The sequence below is a fragment of the Dromiciops gliroides genome, chromosome 3 (assembly GCF_019393635.1).
Source record: "Dromiciops gliroides isolate mDroGli1 chromosome 3, mDroGli1.pri, whole genome shotgun sequence".
Lineage (NCBI taxonomy): Eukaryota > Metazoa > Chordata > Mammalia > Microbiotheria > Microbiotheriidae > Dromiciops > Dromiciops gliroides.
The window spans coordinates 191,419,296-191,441,272 of record NC_057863.1 but is presented as its reverse complement, the minus strand read 5'-3'; the positions used below and the strand labels follow the sequence as shown (position 1 = coordinate 191,441,272).

The 21,977-nt window shown below is 36.1% G+C and overlaps 1 protein-coding gene across 1 annotated transcript in view; it reads right to left on the bottom strand.

Annotated features, from left to right (window-relative positions):
- ROBO2 (roundabout guidance receptor 2) overlaps positions 1 to 21,977 on the bottom strand; it is a 788,084-nt gene that overhangs the window by 37,340 nt on the left and 728,767 nt on the right. The window contains 6 exon segments of the mRNA XM_043994477.1: positions 6,061 to 6,217; positions 19,813 to 19,869; positions 19,872 to 19,937; positions 20,352 to 20,547; positions 20,549 to 20,593; positions 20,595 to 20,633. Of these exon segments, the coding sequence (XP_043850412.1) occupies positions 6,061 to 6,217; positions 19,813 to 19,869; positions 19,872 to 19,937; positions 20,352 to 20,547; positions 20,549 to 20,593; positions 20,595 to 20,633 (560 nt within the window).

The following is a 21,977-nucleotide window of genomic DNA, read 5'->3' as shown; positions in this document are numbered from 1 at the left end:
CTGATAAGCGTCAAGTATCTGAGGCCAGATTTGAACTCAAGTCCTCCTAAATCCAAGGCCAGTGCTTTATCCACTGAGCCACCTAGCTGCCCCAAAGAAAGGAATCCTTGAAAAGCTATTATTATATTTTAATACTGCCTCTTCTAAGCTGGAGATCTATGTAGCAAAAGCATCACATATTTTTGATCTGTGCTTCACAGCTATATATTTGGAAGCTAAGTAATTTGCTTTATAAAAGAACTAATTTATGTGTCATCCATTCATTCAGATCATTCTATTAACAAATTTGGGGAGGGCTTTTAGCCTCCTAATACATTGCATAGTTAGCCTTTTCTGGTATCAGCAACTGTGGCTATTTATTTTCAGACTCCACTTTTAAAAGATGATAGATTTGTTTTGAATGACAGAATTCCACATTTTTGTTTTCTTTCTTATTTACAAAATATATAAAAACTATAAAAGTGTTCTTATGCCAAAGAAAAGATCTTTTGGCCAGTCTTTCAAAAACATTCTGCATTTTAACCTATTTTTCAATTAAATAAGAAGCATCTTGCCTAGTGAAGAATTAGAAGGAAGTCAAAAAAATCAATGTTGGGGGCAGCTAGGTGGATAAAGCACTACCCTTGCATTCAGGAGGACCTTAGTTCAAATCTGTCCTCAGACATTTGACACTTAGTAGCTGTGTGACCCTGGGCAAGTCACTTAACCCTCATTGCCCCACCAAAAAAAATTAAAAATCAATGTTGCATGTGAACTAAGTTGTTAAAGGTCAAATATAAAGATCAAATTAATAATAATACAATTAAGTGCAATAGTAGCAAATTTGTTGATTTACATTTACAACAGCATAAAGTGTTGATTTTCAATTTAATTACTAACTGAGTTCTTCCTAAAATCATGTGAACATTCAAAAAAATGCTCAGTATAGGAAATGCTGGGAAATAATAGAGTTTGGCAAATTTTTGCCAAGTGGCATATTATCCAAAAAATTATATTAATGAAAACATTAACAGTCTTGCATACTGTGTGTTCAGAACAAGCCTCGAATTATTTCCAATGGATCTATGATACAATAAATATTATAATTTTGAAATGTAAAAAATTTAACAAGGAATGGATTCTTAGGGATATCAATAATAGCTAGCTTCTGAGAAATTAAAGATCAATATGCAGCATCAAAATTTAAAATTGAGTAGAAACATCAGTAGTTTGAAGTTCTGAGCAAGAACAGTATTGTATTCTATATTATTATGTATCTTACCAGAGTGGCAAAAAGCAATACAACCCTTAATGATGTAAGTATTGTCAAAACTAAAAAAAAATGTTGATAAAGGGAAAAAGTAGAGAATATAAAAATTTCTGATTATATTCATGCCTTTTAAGTATCTATATATGTGTATCTATACATAAACATATATATGTATGTATGTGTGTGTGTATAACTTTTAAAAAGATTCAATGCAATGTTCAGTTTTTTTAAATGCTTAAGACCAATGTAAACCAATTCTTTCACCTATGATGCGGCATTGTGACAAATATTAGGTCATTCTAAAATATAAGTGGCATGGTATTTCTATTGCCTATAACAATTTCCCTTTTATCCCTCTCCCTTAATTTCTTCCATTCTAATCTATTCATCACTTTCCAGTGCATTCATTTTCCACATACATCTATTAAATTTAAAATTAAAACTCAATCCTGAGATTGGGAGATTCAAATTCTGACTTTTCCCATCCTTTCAGGAATTTTTCTTTGTGGAATGGGGGATAGAGGGCTTCACATATAATAGAGTTAATAAATATTTATTGAGTTAAGCTATATTCAACTAAAACAATGAAAATCTGTACTTTACTATTGAAGGATGTTTCCCCTAAAACTTCTTAATCTACTTTTTTTTTTGTTTGGGGGCGGTTATTAGGATGATAATAAGAAGATTACATATCTAGAAATAAGAAAGAAGACAAAACTTATTTCTATTTTTTTTTTTGTTTAAGTACATTTCTAGAACATGCTTTTGAAAGTTTGGTTAAAATTCCCATCAACATGGCATTGACAAATTTCTGAAAGGAGTAATATTTTTAAATCTAGAAAAATCAGATCTGGAATATTATGAAATTTTGAATTCTTCTGAAAGTATCATTATTGCTTGAGCCTTAACCAATGTATGAGTGTATCTGTATTTCTGTATATGTCTGTATATGTATTATATATATATAATATTTAATATATATATATATTACTCAGAGAGTTTTTATTCATCCATCCATATATATGTGAATGTGTGTGTGTGTAAGTGTACACAAAAAGACATCAATTTACTGTTCTTATATATCAAATAAAATATAGGAAATACAGACTATAAGATATCCTCTGTTGCACTTTAGCAATACATTTTTTAACAATACAATTAAAATTACTTATATTTCCAGAATCCATAGATAATATATCTTCAGACCTTAAATTCAATACGTAGCTTTATGTCAAATATATTATGCCAATGTGTTTAATTTTTTATGTATAGGAAAAATGTCTAATTATCCTGAATACAACAAAATCAAGTGATCAAAGTCAAAGAATCAGCTTTGATTTTAAAAAGCCAGAGATAGTATTTTGCAAATATATTCTATGGAATCTTCTCTGCTAACTCTGAAGTGGTCAGGAGGGCAGCAAGAGAAAGAAATGAAAAACTTCAAACATTTCCACATTTCCATGATCATTCTTATTTTGTTTTTGTTGTTGTTGTTGTTTGGTAACATCACCTTCTTTTCCCTTTGCAAGTTTGTATTTTCCAATTTTCCTGTCTACTACATTTAAGATAAATCCTAGTTTCCTGTAGTCATTCTTATATCCAGAAATGATCAGAGTTTCCTTGCCAAAAACCTGTATCACTGTCTCTAGCATTCTCCTCTCTAAGGACCTATATAATATCTGACATTATTTATATCTTTAACATTTATCACAGAAGGTCACAAACTGTATTTTATCACAAAAAGTGAAGGATAGTTCTCTTAGTGTCCTATTACAGATGTGAAATGTCTGGGGAAAATTACATCAATTAATTTAGTATACAGTGGGGTATATATGGTAGGTGACCTGAGAGGGAGGCAGCAGAGGCCATTTGTAAGAAGGAAAGGTCAATTTGGCATTATACATAAATTTCTGGATTGGAAGGTTAATCTGTAAAACTCAAAGAAGGCATGCCATAGAGAAAGTGAGAAAGTTCTTTGTTTATTGAGATGAGTAAGAAGGTGGGAATGTGGGGTTGAGACTGGGCTATAAAACAGTATAGTAAGTAAGCATATAAAAACCACTTTTGCTTTTATGAAGAAAACTAAAGCAATTATTCAAACAATTTAGGGGAGAAGACTTAAAATTTTGGCAAAATAATATAGATGTATACTTGTTATATCAATAAATTTTATATTTTGTACATGTAACACAAAAAGGAATTGGTGATTTGGAAATCATGGGAGGGGTTGACTCAGAAAACTAGGTTTCGTGTCATTGAAATATTGGGGAAAAGCCTGTCTCTGTTCTAAGTTATTGGGGGATTTAGCTGGGATTTCTAATATATATCTACTGATAAATTAGAGGTTATTTCACCAGTTTTTGGCAGCAAGCATTTATTATTAAATCATATTAAATGTTAGTAAAGAGTTTGACCTCATTTAAGGCAAGCCAAAAGCCCCCAGCACCATAGAGAGAAAGTGAGTGCTTGGCTCCAAAGTAGAGTTCAAAAGCACTATGTTAGCTAGGTAGAAAGAGAAAAAGATTATCATCCACCTACTGTCTGGTCCACCCTAGAATGGTATTCACCTTGTGACCTCCATCTCTTTTCCTCTTATGATAGAGGTGGCTCTTATACAATCATCAAAGCTAATTGGCTTTCATTCAGTTCTATTGGTTGACAGGATCTAAGGGTGGTCCATATTAAAATGAGTTTTTCCTATGACCTCATGATGTAATGACAATGGAGGAATGTGCAAAAGGACCATCTCTGAAAGGCGAGGCTTCCAGATAGCTGTGGTTTCTGTTGTCTTTACTGAGTTAGTCTGATTTCTGATGCAACTTTGGGGCTGGCTTTGAGAAACCGGCCAGAGTTCTTGAGTGGGGGTAGGGTCACTGGGTCTCCACCAAAATCAATTTTTAATAATTATTTTCTCACAGTCATATAGTGAATAAAGTGGCTGACTTGAGATGCAGGAAAATCTGAGGCAAAATCTTGCTTCACACACTTACTGACTGGATGAATATATGCAAATTTTCTCAGCCTCAGTTTCCTCATCTGTAAAATGAAGATAATAATAGCATTTACCTCCCAGAGTTGTTGTGAGGCTTTGCAAACCTTAACACTCTATAAATATTAGTTATGTGTTATTATTATTCATGTTTACAAACATTTTGTATATACAAACTAAATGTGTTTATACAAATCTATTATCAGTTCATTGTATTATGCTGAAAACAAATATAAATGTAAGGGATGCAGATGACTAAAATGAGCACTATTTTACTACCCTAAATACAAATGTACATACGCATAAATATACATTTGTAATCCAAGTCTCACAACCCATTAGTATGAGATGTCCTCACTGGTGGAGATCAATGCCCTCTGTGTAAAATGTGTGAGGGGTGGGGCAATGCATATATCTATATCTATATCTTTATCTATATATATCTATATGTATATATATATGTATATACTCAGAAACATATATACATACACACACATATAAAAGAATGGATCTTTGAAACATCCCCAAAAAAGAAAAAGATGTATTTGTACAAAAATAGGTATAGCAGCTCTTTTTGTGGTGGCTGAGAATTGGAAATCAAAGGAAAACCTATCAATTGGGGTTAAGCAAGATGTGGTATATGACTGTGATGTAATATTATTGTGCTATAACAAATGACAAGCAGGATGATTTCAGAAAGGCCTGGAAAAACTTATAGGAACTGTTGTATAGTAAAGTGAACAGAACCAGGAGAACATTGTGCACAGTGACAGCAATATTGTTTGATGAAGGACTGTGAACTATTCTCAACAATACAGTGATCCAAGACAATCCCAAAGGACTAATGATAAAGAATGTTATCCACCTTCAAAGAAAGAACTGATATAAACTGAATAAAGATTGAAGAATGCTATTTTTTACTTTCTTTCATTTTTAAATTTGTTTTCTATACAAAATGGCTAATATTATCATATTGCACATGTATAAACTATATCTGATTGCTTACTGCTTCAGGGAGGGGGAAGAGTAGGGGGGAAAGTAGGGATAGAATTTGAAACTCAAATCTTTAAATAAAAATGTTTATTATTGGGGGCAGCTTTAAAGCACTATATAGCAATGGATAAAGCACCAGCCCTGGATTCAGGAGTACCTGAGTTCAAATCTGACCTCAGACATTTGACACTTACTAGCTGTGTGACCCCTGAAAAAAAATTTTTTATTTAAAAAATGGATCTTTGAGTTGGAAAGATCTAGATTCAAATCCCACCGCTGACACATAATGGCTCTATGACCCTGGTTCCAGGTAGCTCCAAGATTATATGTTATAGAAGATTTTCAAGTAAAATGAACAAGAAGTTATTCTGTGTTTATTATGTCAGTCATTGTGCTAAGAACTGAGGATACAAAGAAAAGCAAAATAAGCTGGCTGTTAATCAAGATACATTAATTTCTGTACCTATGATGTGATCTGCATTGGTGGAGGGAGTTTACTTGCTGAGAGTTACCTTTAATAATGAAATTATAGGTCTGGCCCAAATTAAACAAATAAACTATGCAAAGCATAGAGGGAGGATGGAGAAGGGGCACACAAGATAAGAACAAAATACACAAGATGGTAGGTATAATTGTAGCCATCTCTAGAACAGGTGGCAGGAAAGAAAATATATATATATATATATAACTTTATATTTAAGAGGGATAGCAAGTTGTACATAATAGATTTGCAATTTCATATGCAATCATATTTTATTATACTACATTACAGAAGTACTTGTTTTATTTCATAAATTAAAAATAAAACATAAATATTTTAAAATGTTACCCAGCTTCCTGCTGATCTGCTGCATAGTGTTCTAGCTCTGTGCCAGGGAGGGGCTGGACTGGAGGAGGAGGTAGTGGGACATTAGCCCAATTTGATCCATTGTTTTTCTGGGGTTTTGAAGAATTTTTATTTTTCTTCTTTTTTCCACCTTTCCCACCTGGAAGAAACAAATGTTTCAGAAATATTGAATATCAATATATTATAAAAATAAACCAACAGTACATGACCCAAATAAATTACATATGATTTACTCATGTTTTTAAAGCACCCTGACTAACTGTATTACTATTAGGAGTATAAACTCTAAAATGAAACAAGAGAAAAATAGTTTATCAGTCATAATGATGTTTTTCTTTTCATAGTCATTACAGCATAAGTTAAAATGTTTGCACTATCAAAGTACATTTTTTTATATACTCAAGTCTATATATTCATATATTCATGACATATTCATTGTTCATAGAAATAATGAACCATAACAAATTCTTTCAAATGTCAGATTTTAGTGCATTTATGATGCTCTTTTGCATAAGCAATCTGTAGAAAATGGAATATCTAAAGACACAACCCCATGCTTTACCATCAAAGGCATCTTGATAAAATTAATCCAGAGTAGCAATATTTTTATGTTTAAATTCTTAAAAGTAAATTTATGATTTGAAAGGCACTTGTGAAATTTTCAAAGTGCTATTTGACAAACCTTAAAAATTAATAATGCAACTTTACAAATAACATAAACTGTTCACTGTTTCAGGACCATATATAGAAATGAAATAGGGCAAACATTTTATATACTTTGGAATGCAAAATTTGCTCATGCACAAAAGCAGAAATTAAAAAGAATTCAGCAGCAGCTTAGTCAATTCAAGTTAAAAGCTTAGGTTGGCCTTATTAATATTGAAATATAGTATCTTAAATTATGAAGCACCATTTTTTTCTGAACATCAAAATTAAGGTCAATGTAGGTAGAAAGCTTGTGGTCATCATTTTTTTTTTGAGAGTGGGAACATTACTTCCATGCTAATATAGATAGTTATTCTCACATTACAGACAGAATTGGCAGCAGTCATAATTAGTCCTTGAACAGAATTACATAGATTGATGTGAGAATACCTATTGTCATCACCCTGTTTATCTGTTATCATTAAAAACAATGCTGATCTTTGGCACCTTAGAAAAAGAAGCTCTGAGCATCAGGAGAAAAAAATGTATCTATCAGTACAGTTTGGTAGTAAGGGGAACCTTCCTAGGGATCATAGAAAGGCAGATAAAATACAATCTGACCTTTTTTTACTCTTCAAGTAATTTTTACTTGACAAAATAATGCATTATAATAATTTTAGCAGTTACTTTATATGCTTGATAGATGGTAACATAATTATTGCATTCAACAGACAATTTATATTAAATGTCTAATAGATATTTCATTGAACTAGAGTAATAGTACAGCTACAAATTTTAATGTAGATCCAATAGATAGTTTCCATCTTTATAGAGGTCTTACCTACATACTAATAAATATGAACTTATTCTCCTACTGTATAGAATATTGTGATATGGAAATTAATGAAAAGACTGATATAATTACAATAAATTATGAGTTATTGATATAATCATCTTACCTCCTAAGTATAATTTTCCACTAAGAAACTTTCCCTTTAAAATTGTATATACTTAATTTTGCTATTTTTGATATTTGTATTACGGTAGTTTTAAGGGAATACCCTTCTAACCTATCATCTTATTTATATAGCACTTTCCTTAAAACAGTCCTATGGGATAGGCAGTACAAGTATTATGATTTCCATTTTACAAATGAGTAAAATCAGGGTCCTAAGATTTGAGGTAACTTGCCTATGGCCAAGTAGTGTCCATGGCAGGAGTCAAACCTAGGCTTTCTGATTCCATGTCCAACAGAATGTTCACTAACACATATGATTCCATTATAAGAATATGTGCAGGCCAAGAGCCGTGTGTGTCTCCTCTAGTTTGCATGGAGTATTTGAACCCAGGAACATGCCTTGTAATTAAACTTGTGGGTTGCATGAATGGGTTCTGAAGCACTGATCCTTAAAGAACACCTAGAAGAGATCACCTGACATACTGCAATAGCTCAAAAGAAGCCCTGAATCCTTACCAAGAGGAGTTCAAGTCAAGTTTCCCTTTCCCCAAATCCTTTTTCTTGAGGTGCTAATCAAACCACAAGGACCCCCAAAAGGGTAGTTTCCTTGGTTCTAATTGTTATCTTCATCTGTATGGAGCAAATAGCTGATGCTGGGCATCACATTCTTGGGATTCAGAATACTCTAGGGTTGGGAGTGGGGAGGAAATGTACAAATCATATGCTGGCTATGGCCACTGTGGGACTGCTGATTTTCATAAATAATTAAATAAGGGCAGAAAAAGTCAAGCCTGTAACAGGAAGGCAGAAACAGGCCCCATCAGAGGTAGTGCCATAGTCCTCAGTTCCAGCAGAGCAGAAGAGCTGTTATTAGTAGTTGAAGTTGTCCTCCACTGGAATATTGGGGGTAGGTAAAACAGATGACTGTGGCAGAGTAGGCAGCAGGTAGATATGTAGGGGCCAGCAGGAAAAAACATAGGCTCCAAGGGCAACAGAGGGCAAGAGGTAACAGGTCAAAGGTTGAGATGTGGGCCTCAGAGATAGCAGGCAGAGATTCCAGTCCTAGTGGTTGCAGACAACAATAGACAGCAGGGAGAGATGCAGGTTTCAAAGGTAGCATTATAACAGAATAATTCCCAGAGGCATTGGCAGCCCAGGGTCAGAAAACTGGTTCATGGCACGTGTAGCGGTAATAGCAATATAGTAGAAACTATATACTTCAGGCAGGATAACAGTCGATGATCATTGTTCATCTCCTCCTCAGGGAGAACTTGGAGAACAAAGGGGAATTATTATTAGGAAGGGGTTTGCTTTCTAGCAACAAGGGGAATGTTAAAGGGTATAACCAGACCCTACAGAATGGAACAATTCCTTAGAGACATCTGATGCTACAAAAAGTTTTGCATCCCAATTCCCTACACCCTTCCCAAACTGGGCTTTTAGAAAGGAGGAGGTCCTGAGGACCTGGCTAGTGGGCAAGGAAACATTAAGTAGGTATTGGTACAGGGTAATTCCCCCTAATCTGTAATAAGGATTGCAATTCACAGTAGATCTCTCCATATAAAAAGGTGGCCATAAATAGGAGCAACACCACCAAAACCAGGATAATCATGATCACAGCAGAGATAATGGATAACACTTCCTACATAATCACTTGATCCTCAAAAATAAAAAATCACAAACAAAAAAATCATGCACCAGTCTCTCTCCACTTGGCTTGTAGCCTTTTCAAGTTAAATAATTTACAATCAATGCTGACCTTGATGCCAATTTTGTCCTCTTTGAAGGTGTCTGACAACATTGCTGAAAACATCATGCAAAAAGGCATTGGAGCAAGCACACAGACTCCATTGGTGAGTGGGAAAGCTGGAGAGTATTATCCATCATCCAGAACCTGGGCAACCTGTGTATAGAACTCTGTTCTGGTCCTAGTATTTGTCCTGGAGTTGTTTGACAGCAAATACCATATTGACCATTCCTCAGCCCATTCTGAAGCCACACTGGCTCTCAGATAGATGACCATCTTCTAGATGAAAGATTAGCCTATTAGAGAACACTCTGGCAAAAAACCTTGCCAGCAATGACTAAGAGTGAGATCCACCCCACCCTGCCCCTGCCCCTGCCCCTGTGATTTTGCAGGACAATCTATTTCCTTTACCTTTATAGATATGGACAATGAAGGACTCCTTTTAAGCCAGGGGGGTAATCTACTCTTGTCATATAAGCCAGAAAATTTTTATCAGCTTTTGCATGAGCAGTGTATGAGCCTGACTGGAATAGATTCAGTATCAGGCACTTTGCTATGTGAGAGGAACCCAATGGCATTCTAAACCTCTTTTTTCACTTGGAAATTCATCTAGAGAGGGGTTGACTTTAGGCTGAGGTATATGACCAATGACTTAAGAATTGATTTATGACAGTCTATGGAGAACATTATGCAAGTGTTTAGCACATCTCTCCAGGATCATGTCCTTATCACTAATCAATATGACTCTATCAACACTTAGTAGCTAAGAAGCACCATAGCTCTTTGTCCCATAAATGAACTTCAGGGCCTCATAAAAGCACTTTGGATTGTTATTATCAACATAAAACTGAATTTCATGTGCCTTTTTACAGAGCCGAGAATCCTCCATCTCTCTAAGTTTCACTTGCACTTTATTTTTTGTGGGGTAATAAGGGTTAAATGACTTGCCCAAGGTCAACAAGCTAGTAAGTGTCAAGTGTCTGAGGCTAGATTTGAACTCATGTCCCCCTGAATCCAGGGTCAGTGATTTATCCACTGCACCACCTAGCTGCCCCCACACTTTACTTTTAATGAAATTAAATGCTTTCTTTGAAGATAACCTGGCAGGAAAAGGTACTGGACACTATGGCTCTTTATTTCTTTTTTCTTTTTCTTTTTTTAAATGGGGTAATGGGGGTCAAGTGACTTGCCCAGGGTCATATAGTAAGTAAGTGTCAAGTGTCTAAGGCCAAATTTGAACTCAAGTCTCCTGAATCCAAGGCCAGTGCTTAATCCACTGTGTCACCTAGCTGGCCCTCACTGTGATTCTTTCATGAGCTGAGCTGCCAAGGATTCAAATTCTGCTACAGAGAGCACAGAACCCATGGGCTGGCCATGCTGTTCAAATACCAAAGTGCATTTGCCTAAAATATTATTTTATCTAGAACTCTCACAAGGCAAGTGCTCACATGGAGGTCAGAAGAAGTGATCCTAGGAAACTCTCAAAGTCTCCATGAAGAACTTTGGAATCAATTGTGTGACTTGGGAGACACTGGCAAAGGACTGCCCTGTACTGATGTGTCTTCATGAGCAAAGTAGAATTTGTAGTAGCTCAAAAGAAACATGAGATGCTTAAGTTTAGAGACATCTCCATTCCAAATGTTCATATAGCCTTCTTCTGAGCTTGTATTGGTCTGATTAGCCAGTTGGATACACTGTATGTACCTTGACTCTGACATAGTGATATCATTTTGATGCTCTTCAAGCATGAAGGACCACAACCTTTTCTTTTCCATAAAAGGTTTTTGTTTTTGTTTTTTTCGATAAAAGGTATTGAGATTATCCTTGAGGCTTGGAAAATTCAGGAAACTAAAGGTTTAGGCTGTTGACATGATTCACATGGTCACGTGTATACAAAGCAGCCAAGAGCAGCTCCAGGAGCTTCTCTGATTATTGGCTAGTGGATCATAATGGGGAATTCAGGCAAAGAATCTTTGCTCAGGTAAATCAGCTTAAAGAATCCTTAATACCTAGCCTTGTTGAATGTAATTTTCTTGCTATAGAGAAATCACTCTCCTTTTGTTAACTGTTAAATGACATGTTTCCCATTTTGCTCCAATATTGAAATGAAACTAGTGGGGAACTGGACTGAGTCAGACCTAGTTCAGGGGAGTGGTGATATTGGATGAGTCTTGGTATGGACTTGGGCCTTAGAACCAGTTGCAACCAAGAGGCTTATGGCCTCTTTGCTACCTTACTACAAGTTACCACTACCTGTGACTATGTTGGAGATCTGTGGTCATTATAATACCATTGCTATTCCTATTCAATGTTGAAGTTGTTTTATACCAGGAAACTTACTGTGAATTGAAATGATCTTCACTGCATGAATCTTCTTTTATAAAAAGAATTTTTATAGTGTATTTATTTGTATTATGCTCCTTCAACAGTTTTGCCTATACTAGGCTTTTTTTTCTAGAGGCCAGAGTTATTTAGTAAAAAACTAATAATGAAGGCATTTTGGGGATCTTGGTCCCAAGGAGTTGTGTGTTATTGGAACAGCATTTATTTTACATTTAAAGAGGCATAGAGGCCATTTTCAGGGACATAAAACAAACCTCAAAACCAAACCAAAAAACAAACAACTACAACAACAGCAATAACAACAAAAGCCTATGGAGACTTGGTGTTCCTGAGGTTTGTCAAAGTTTTCACTTTCCTTCAGGGAGTCTTTCTGATTCAGCATAGCTATCCTGACAATATAGAATTAGATGGAAACAGTGTTTATTGCTGGTGAATTTTATCATTTTAATTCTATGGTGAGTTGTTGTTGAATTTTATGGTTACATGAGTGTTGCTCAGAACCAAAGCCTGAATCGTTGGGCTGGCCTGAGATTGACCTGACACAAACTGAACAAGAAGAAGTCCATGTTATTAGGCTATTCCCATTTGACCCCTGGGTACTCTAAATGCAACATGGTGCAATACTTAGTGAAAAAAAAAAACATGTGATGTCTTTCCCAAATATACTCTTGTATGTTCTTTGTAAAAGCATATTCATGTCTTGTTCTTCCAAACATGTTCTTTATTCCTCCTACTACATGATACATCAAGAAACCAACATATGTTCTCTAGTAACTGAAACTCAATATAAACTCCCCTTGCTCAGCATATTGGGCTTTCCTTCAGAGTGTAAACCTGTTGCACACCAAGGCCTCTTGCATGATACCTTATGGACAGAGGGTCTTGGAAATAGATGACCCTCAACCTGTAAGTCATATAAATACATTTTTTGTTCTGATCTGAGTAATATTGGTATAGGTTGTTCTGAAATTACTTCTGTTTTTTTTCTGCTTGTCAAGTGAGGTGTGAAGGACTTCCATGATACTGTGAGGAAAGCAAGCAACCAGGACCTCCCATGGGTGGGGGAGTTCAGATTAGGGAGAGGTGGCAGGGCTCCTGGGAAGCTCAGTGGCTGCAGGATATTATCCTCTGGATCCCTTCTGATCTTAAATCACTAGGTAAGGTAAGAAAGCAAAATCAAGCTCACTCACTCCTGTGGCTGTCTCTGTCCAACTTAGATGAAATTATCAAGGTGATATAGAAGATCAACACAGTTAATGGCTGAGACCTCTACCAGTGATGTGGATGTATATCAGGAGGAAGAAAAATACAGTGAAAAGGAACTAGACAATATTCACCAGAGACATGCAAAAAGTGGAGAATCCATAGATGACTTAAGTTCCTCCATGGAGTACTTTGTGTCTTTTGGGCTGGTTTTGATTTCTTGCATGAGATTACAAGGGGTCCAGAGGATAGTATCTAGCAACCACTAAGCTCAGAGGGGAAGGATAAAAGGCTATAGATATTCCTGGTATCCCTGTTGCATTAGGAATCAGAGGTAGTTTGACCCTCTGACTCTCCTGTGTCTTTATAAAAACTTGATTACCTTGGGTTTTTTTGCACGGGGCATTGAGGGTTAAGAGACTTGCCCAGGGTCACACAACTAGTAAGTGTCAAGTGTCTGCAGCTGGGTTTGAACTCAGGTCCTCCTGAATCCAGGGCTGGTGCTTTATCCACTGTGCCACCTAGCTGCCCAAGATTTGATTCCTGACTACGATTACAGATGGGACCTAGACCTGTGGGTCTCTTACCCTCTGACCCTGTGTACCAGGAACTATACTGGTCTAATGGGGAGAGTCAGCACTATTTAGGTGTCCTGGAAACTGGGGTTCAAATTATAGTAGTCCTTGGAAGGGTGGCCCCTAATGGGAAAAGAAAGTTTTTTTTTCTTATATAGGTTCAGCTACAATACCCCTATTTTGGGAACATAGGACCAAATCCATTTGATTGTAGTGACCTTTTGTCCTGATTACATGGACAGTCAAAACAACTCCTACAGATGAATGTAATACTGCCATTGACCTGCAATCTTATCACATAGGGCTGTACTGCCACTAGGCATGGCCACAAGATGAGAACATACTTTTCTAATACCTGCCTTATCTAGTCCCTCTCTGGTTGTTCAAATTGAGCAGTATCAATAACGTGGTGGGATGAATACATCATAACCTTGATAGCAAAACTGCAAGAAACAGGGATTTTGAAACCCATGGCCTCATGAAATAATAGTGCTATGTGGCCAGAGGAAAAGGCCAATGGTAAATGGTACAGGACAAACTGATTGACATGGTCACCCTAAACAAATGGATGGTGCCCACCAATGGAGACTGGTATACAGTAATCAACTTAGTCAATGTCTTCTTCTCCACACCAAATTCATAAGAAGGACCAAGAACAGTTTGCCTTCACTTTGCAGGGCCTCCAATATACCTTAATTGTTTTGTCTAAAGGATACCTTAACATCTCTTCAATATGCCATAAGTTAGTGGGCTGGACTTTAGCCAAGTTCACATACCTCTTTCCCCTGAGTGTTGATGCTACATTATATAGATGACATGATTGTTAGTCCAAGAGGCTGCCACAAATGCTTTAGATCAGATACTAAAGACCCTCAAGGCAGATGAGTTGGATAGTAGTAAATATAATCTCATACCAAGCCTGGTCCTATGGGTATGTTAATACTTCATGAGAAGGCTGTTACTATGTAGCCAAGATGCTGTCTTTCCTGCACCCATTATACTCCTGATAAAAATTGTTGAATGGAAACTTTGATATTAAGTTTTTTTCAGAGGGTGCAATTTCCCAGTTAATAGGCACTTTGAGAATGGAAACATAAAAAGGGGACTAATGATATGTTACGACACTACCAGTAAGGTCCACACCTTACTCAGCAAAATACAATCCATAAAATAGGTCAAGCTACAATCATACTCCTAGAATTAGAACTCTCAGACTCATATTTACTGCCTCCTGGACCCATCACCAAAGATCTTGCTGGATGATCAGGAATAATGAAGCAAAATTACAGAAAAATCAAATGAAATCTGATGTGGGGCACCAATATATGGACTAAAATAACAGCCCTCATACTATATCGTCACATATTCATAACACATATCTCAGTGCACTAGAAAGACCCATGGAATTTCAGAAGAGATGAGGCATATAATCAAGCTATCTCTTACATAGGTCCACACTGTAATTGGATATCAAAACACACCAACAATGACCAAGTGAGACATCTATCTAACCTCAGAAGTGGCCCTTCTGCCAGAAACATGAAGCACCCAGTTCAGACTCTAGGGCAGATTCCAAGGGAGAAGAGAACAACACATTTCTGCCAATTGGTCTATGTTGTCCTGTTACTTCCCACAAAGCACTATTACTTTGTTCTGACTGCCATGGTTACAGATACTGGATACAAGATAGTTGTCCCAATTGTGCATCCCAACACAAAATTGACCATCTCAGAACTAGAGCAACATTTATGCTGGAAATATGAGTATCATGATTATATCTGTACTGATAATAGGACACCATTTCTATAAAATTAATTGAAGAATAGACAAGATTATGGCTTCAAAAGGTATCTACATGTACCCTATTACCCACAATGTGCTGACTTCACTGAAAGATTAATATAACTTAAATTTGCCTTTCACTCCCCCAGTCTGGGTAAGCTAACCCATTTCCCTAACCCATTTTCACCTTGAACTCTGCTATTCCAAGAAAGGAACAATATTTGCTGAACCAAATAATGAGACACAAGGACCAAGGAGTGGAGATAGAGATGCAGGCTTATGATGTATGCTGATCACAATACAAACATATATACAAAATCTAACCATTATTCACCCTCTCATTTTCATCCTGAAGCCATGTTCAGGGGCTGGATGGATTGTACAGTCATATTTATTCACTCTTTCAATTGGTCAATATGGGGCTGACATGACTCTCAAATGTCCACAAACCACTGGATACCAACAAGTATTTATCACTAGTTAGAGACAGAAATAAGTCATTGTATTCTTTTATATTGTTATGTACCAGCAACTGAGAAAGCTATGCCAGGACATTTATTGGGTTGCACATACCTGATACCCAGTAAACCAAACTTTGATACCCCTAGGGTACTTGGAAGAGAAGTTTTGGTACCAGAACTATACTAGGGGGTGATAGGTCGGTCCCACTACACATCATAGATGCAGGTAGTGAGAACACTGTCTAGATATTAGAAAATTGGTATCTTAGGTACCACGCAGTTAGAAAAGAACACATTTGAACCCAACTAAATTGGGTGGGGGACACACATAAAAGGGGGAAAATAACTAATATTTTTTGTTGTATGATTATTATGAATACTATGTTACATTCATCACATGACAAACCAGCTTTCTGGACTCTGACCCTGCTATTAACAACAATCATCAATGCAACCGTTATGTGGCTGATTCAGTATCATGACTTGTGGTGCCTTGTGATTCTGCTAGCTCTACTTTCCAGAATAATCCAAACCAAATTACACCTGGGTCTTTGTAAATTCATGGAAAACCATACTGAATCAAGGAACCAGATTTCATGTTGGGTGTACCACGCAGGCCATGGAACTCCTGAAAGAAAGGTCTATAGTATCCTTGATAACAATGTGAAAGTGAAGAGCTTAGTTGAAAGGACCACCTTGATTCTTGAGGACCTATTAATTTCCTAACCAGAATTTGATCGCCACCCCATATTGCTCCTAGAAAACTGTTAAAGCTATTGACTGAAAGATCCCATCCGATCCAGGAATCATCACAATTTGCTGTAGGTCTGTCCTATTTACTGCTTGAATGAACTCAGAGATTGAGAAATCTAAATCTTGGTACCATGTGAGGTTAGACTTAACCTATGCAGAATCTGGTAATGGAAAGGCCCTTCTGACCCCAGGTTTTATGTATACTTATGGGAACAGGGCGTTTCCTGCCCAATATCTTTAAAGAACATTTTTTTTGGTCCACATATCACCCTTTTGGGATGCATACTATTCTTTAGTTGATTATTTAGGACTACAAAGAGTAAAAGGGGATTCCCCAAAGCCTGCCTAATACTTGGTACATAGGCCCAATAGGGTTCTTCCGCTAGGGGCTCAGGTCTTTACACTTTATATCAAACATATTTGAAATCATTGATAATGTGACAACAAAGGCCATTGACTAGCAAACCACAAATATTAACTCCAGAGGTTTTGTCAGCTGACTAGTGCTTGACCTATCTCTTGGCTCGCCAAGGCAAAGTATGTGTCCTGTCAATATTTGGGGCTATCATTGGATTAACACTACTGGATAGGTAGAACAATTAAGAGACTTAATTAGAGAAGAGGCACCTCACTCTCTAAGTGCAGCAGAAATGAAAACATTTTTGTCCACTTCTAGACAAAGCCTAGGCTCTGGCTAACCCATTAGTAATAACATTAAATTGACAGACTCTATTGACCCTGAAAGGGAAACTTATAGAATTTCCTCAATCAAACAATTTTAAGGGCTCTCAGATGTTAAAAGGGTAGATTGTAAAGGCTGGGCTATCATGTCAGTGCAAGAATGATTTCATATTGTGAGGCCACCTATATTTACTTCCTTTTTTAAGGCAAAAGCTGGAGCAAAACACTGTGTAAGTTATACAATGCTTCATGCAAACCATAACATTATGTTGTTTTCCAAGCATGTTCTCGTCCAACATGTTCTTTTAAAAAATATTCCCGACGGACAGCTAGGTGGTACAGTGGATTGAGCACTGGCTTTGGAGTCAAAAGGCCCTGAATTCAAATCTCACCTCAGACACTTAGTAGCTGTGTTACCCTGGGCAAGTCATTTAACCCCAAATGCCTTTAAAAAAGTAAAAATTAAAATAAAATTTAAAAATATTCCCATATCTTAATCCTCAAAAACCTTTGTTACTCTTGCTACCTGACTGGTAAACTTGCTGAGGAACCCACATATTCTTCCCAATAAATGCAATTCAGTAAGGGCTCCCTATACTAGTATTTAAAACTTCAGGATTTAAGTTCTACTATATACCTAGCTACCTGATATGTTACCAATGAGAAACTGATGACACCAAAAGCCACATGACCCCTAAACCAGAAACAAATAGTTGGCTGCTCTGAGTCTAACAGTGTCCATTTTACCCAAATCCTTCTGACTTTTTGATGCTTCTCAAGCAGTCAAACTAGAAAGATTCCTCAAGTTCCTCACTGATGCTTATAATATGACCTCTACCTTCCTCCCTTAAGATCCATTGATATGTTTTAATTCCTTCTGGGACTAATGCCTATGAATATCCTAGTTGCTATTGTTAGGATGCATTTCATAGGGTTATGAATTTGGTCTCCATCTCTTCTGTGAGTTTTGTTCTTCCTAAAGATATAATCTCTTTCTCCTCTTTGCTGTCAAAAACATCTAGAACAAGTTTGATGTTTGATGGCTCACTTCCTCAAAACTTTAATTTCTTGCCATCTAGTTTCTGTACTCATCATTCCACTCAAATAGGTTCTTTTAAGGCCACTAATGACCTCATCCCTAATTTAAGATAATTTTTGTTGTTATTGTTGATCATTTTCTTTGACTTCCCTATGAGATTTTATACTAAGGATCACTTTGTCTTATTTATATACTTTGTTCCTCTGGCTTCTTTAATTTCCTTTGCAGACTAGTTCCTGACTTTCTCTGGACTTCAAAACCTTGTCCTTACATATCCTGGAACTTCCTCCAGAGATTTTTTCCACCCTGGAACATGTTACCTGCTCACCCTGTTGCATCCTTCCATAATGACTTCCCCCTTTTCCCATCAGTGATTTTTTTTCCTAAAGTCTTCACTCTGTAGAGGGACTCAGGCTGGCTACCCTACCTTCCTATAATAATATATTTGAGGTTTTCTTTCTACCATACTTTCTCTTCTCTTTCTTTTGCTAATTCCTATTCATCCTCTCACCACTTAAATGTGGATATATAGCAAGATTCTGTCCTTTCTTGGAGTTTTTCTTTACCTATGCATTTTTCCTTGGTGATATCATCTATTCCTAAGGCTTCAATTTTACACTCTCTTTGAATAACTCTTAAATTTATACATCTTGCCTTATATTCTTATACTCTCGGAGCTTTAATACAAAATTTAAGACCTGGGTGTCTTGCCAGCAACTCAAAAATGAGTTCCTCTCTTCTCCTGGCCTACTGAAGAATAAAACACAACCTTATAGGTGATCAATTTTCATTCTCTTCCTAGAAAAAAAGGGTCCAAGTCTTTTGAAATTTTGATGGATTTTTAAAACTAATAAGAAATTTAAAAATGGAATGAACTTGAATAAGTATCTGTTTTTAAGAAGTAAAGGAGGGCTTCTAATACAAAATTAGTTGTATTTCAGTTATTTGTAGAAATTGGATTTTAATTTAAAAAAATAACAAAATATTAGCCTTCTCGTGAATCTGAGCACAAGAACTTAAATTAAAGGCAAACAGAAAATAAATTGAACCATTTGGGAATTACTAAAAACAGGAATTATAATAACCCCAAAATCTATTTCACAGCAGTCTTGCTATAAGTCTGTCTTTGGAATCTATGCCAGGGGACTGTGACAGCATCTTTTAATAATATCCTCTTGATTTCTTGGTCATTTTAATTCTTTGGACGGAGTCTAAAAACAAATCCAACATATACTAAAATGTGTGAGTTAGAACCTAGTGTATTTTCATAAAAAAAGATGATCTTGTATAGTTTATAATATAAATGAGAATAGTGTGGGATTAAAAAAACAAACAAAAAACAAAACGTGATGCATATTATTGAGTTACAATGTTATCATCATAGTAGATTTAAAGGATAAATGCCCTGAACTTGGTAATGTTATTAATCGTAGTTAATATAGCTATGGCATTAACCATATTAATGATTTAACTTCTTCACTGTTATTAGCAATATAGATAGAAACCGCTGACAAAACACGTATTTCTCCTTATGTAATGGAACCAACCTGAGAGACTGCCACTTCTTTCTGAGTGGTTGTGGGAGCTGGTAGTGCTGAAATCTGTGACTGGTTGTGTGGCATTCTATTAGACAATCCCTCAGCCATTCGGTAGTCAGGGATGTAAAGTAAGGCTAAGGGTTTAAAGGCAAAGGTCATAGTGCATCATGTGATTAGTTCAAAGCACAAGCCCCATGCAGATCATGCAGTTAGCAAATTAGAAGCAGATGTCGTGGGACAGTGGAGAAATGGTGTTTTTGTTTTGCTTTTTACCTATCCTGTCCTAATGAAAACACAGATGGGTAGCTGATTACATGAAAAAGAACTAAAAACATGGAAAGACTGGTTTCAGTGATGTGTGGTTGTGGCAGCGGCGGCGGTGGTGGTGGTGGTTTGGCAAAGTACTATACACATGCCGTTTAATTTTTTTTAAGGTAGTAAACCTGATAATGAGTCACTGAGTATAAGCACAAAATTGACTAGTTTTCTAACTCATGCATAAATGATATGATATTAACTCCTGGGGAGTTAATAAGAATCTGACTCACCATTGGTACCTTTGTTTTGATCAGGAAGAGAATAACCAAATCCAATCAAATCTGTCTTCTGTTGAATTGAACTTTTCCACTGAGGATCAGGCAGATCAACAGCCAATTCATGAATGCTGTTGGAGTGTAGGATCTGTGTGGTGGCATATGGTGTAGCTTGTGTTATTTGGCTTGAACTATTATAAGTTGTTTTGGTGGGTGAAGTCAATGCTGCTATAAATGGCTCCATCAGAAAGCATAGTAAGCTGTTTTATCTCCTTGGCCTGGCACTGGTGCAGACATCTGTGGTGAAAATCAGGGAATGAAACAAATCAATGATGCACAAGAAGGCTAAAATTATAAGGATTTAAGATGAAAAATAAATGTGTCATTCTGCACATTTGCATTTCAGCTGACCCAATGATGGGAAAATGATGTACAATCATCACCAAGCTATCAGCATCTGTGACAGGGCTACCCCATGTCCTTCACAAGTCACTGCCTAAAAGCATCTCCCCTCTCCTAACCATTCCTTTCTCTCACTCCCTGCTAGTACACTCAACCATGAAAATGAACTTTGGAATATTTCACAATTGAATATGTTTTTAATTGTTCATCCTGTGTCAGAACCAATGGAATTGTCAAGACCTTATGGAAATGATGGAAGACTGAAAGTGCAAATCACAAAATGAAACATTTCCTTTTACTTCCTCTCCAAAAATATGGAAGAATGGCTAAAACATATCCAATCTTTCAAAATTAATTACTTCCAGATCATTTTTTAAAGTTTTCTTTCCAGTTATCTGATTTTAATCCAAAGCTGGGAAGCTGAATATAGTACTATGGTTGACAAACATTTTTTTTAAACAAAGGAAAACTTTCATGAATAAGCAAAATTTAACTAGAGAAAGCAATATCAATGATCAGGCAGTTAATTTATACTATCACCTCTTGCAACAAGAGAATCGCAGTTTCAAGTTGTGTTACAGCTTAAAGTAATATCAAATCTCAGGAATAACACTGAATATCAATAATTGCATTAGATCTTGTTCTGTCTCCTGATTTTTTTTATTTGTTCCTGAATCATTTTACAGTACATTTTATAATTTAGATAAGCCCCTTCTTTCCAGTAATTTTGTCTTCTAAAGAAATAAGCACATGGCATTACATATTTACTATTCTACAATATTGACATCAAAGCGAGAGTAATTACGACCAACTTTCAATGATTTGTGGTCAGCAAGTTTTATAAGACTTGTTTCCCAAAGTATTGCAGCCTCAGATTTCAAAATGACTCAAAATTCTTAACATTTTAATTGATCTTGTTAATAAAATATATAAAAAGAAAGTAGATTTTCTCTGAGAATAGACAAACACAGCTGCTTAGTAGTGACCTGGACCCTAGAAAGACTCAAGGCAGCTTTCAAAAGTACTTGGATCAAAGAAACAACTGCTAAACATCAGGATACTGTAATGAAAGAATCAGTTCAATATAATTTGAAAACTTCTTCCTTTGGTTATAATATCAGTCCTCCCCTTTTTTGGGGGGGATATAAAAAGCATTTCTTTTCCTCATTCAGGAGAAATGTATCAAGCCACTCATGGGCTCAATCCAACAACCATCAGCAATTAAGCTTTAATCTGCTT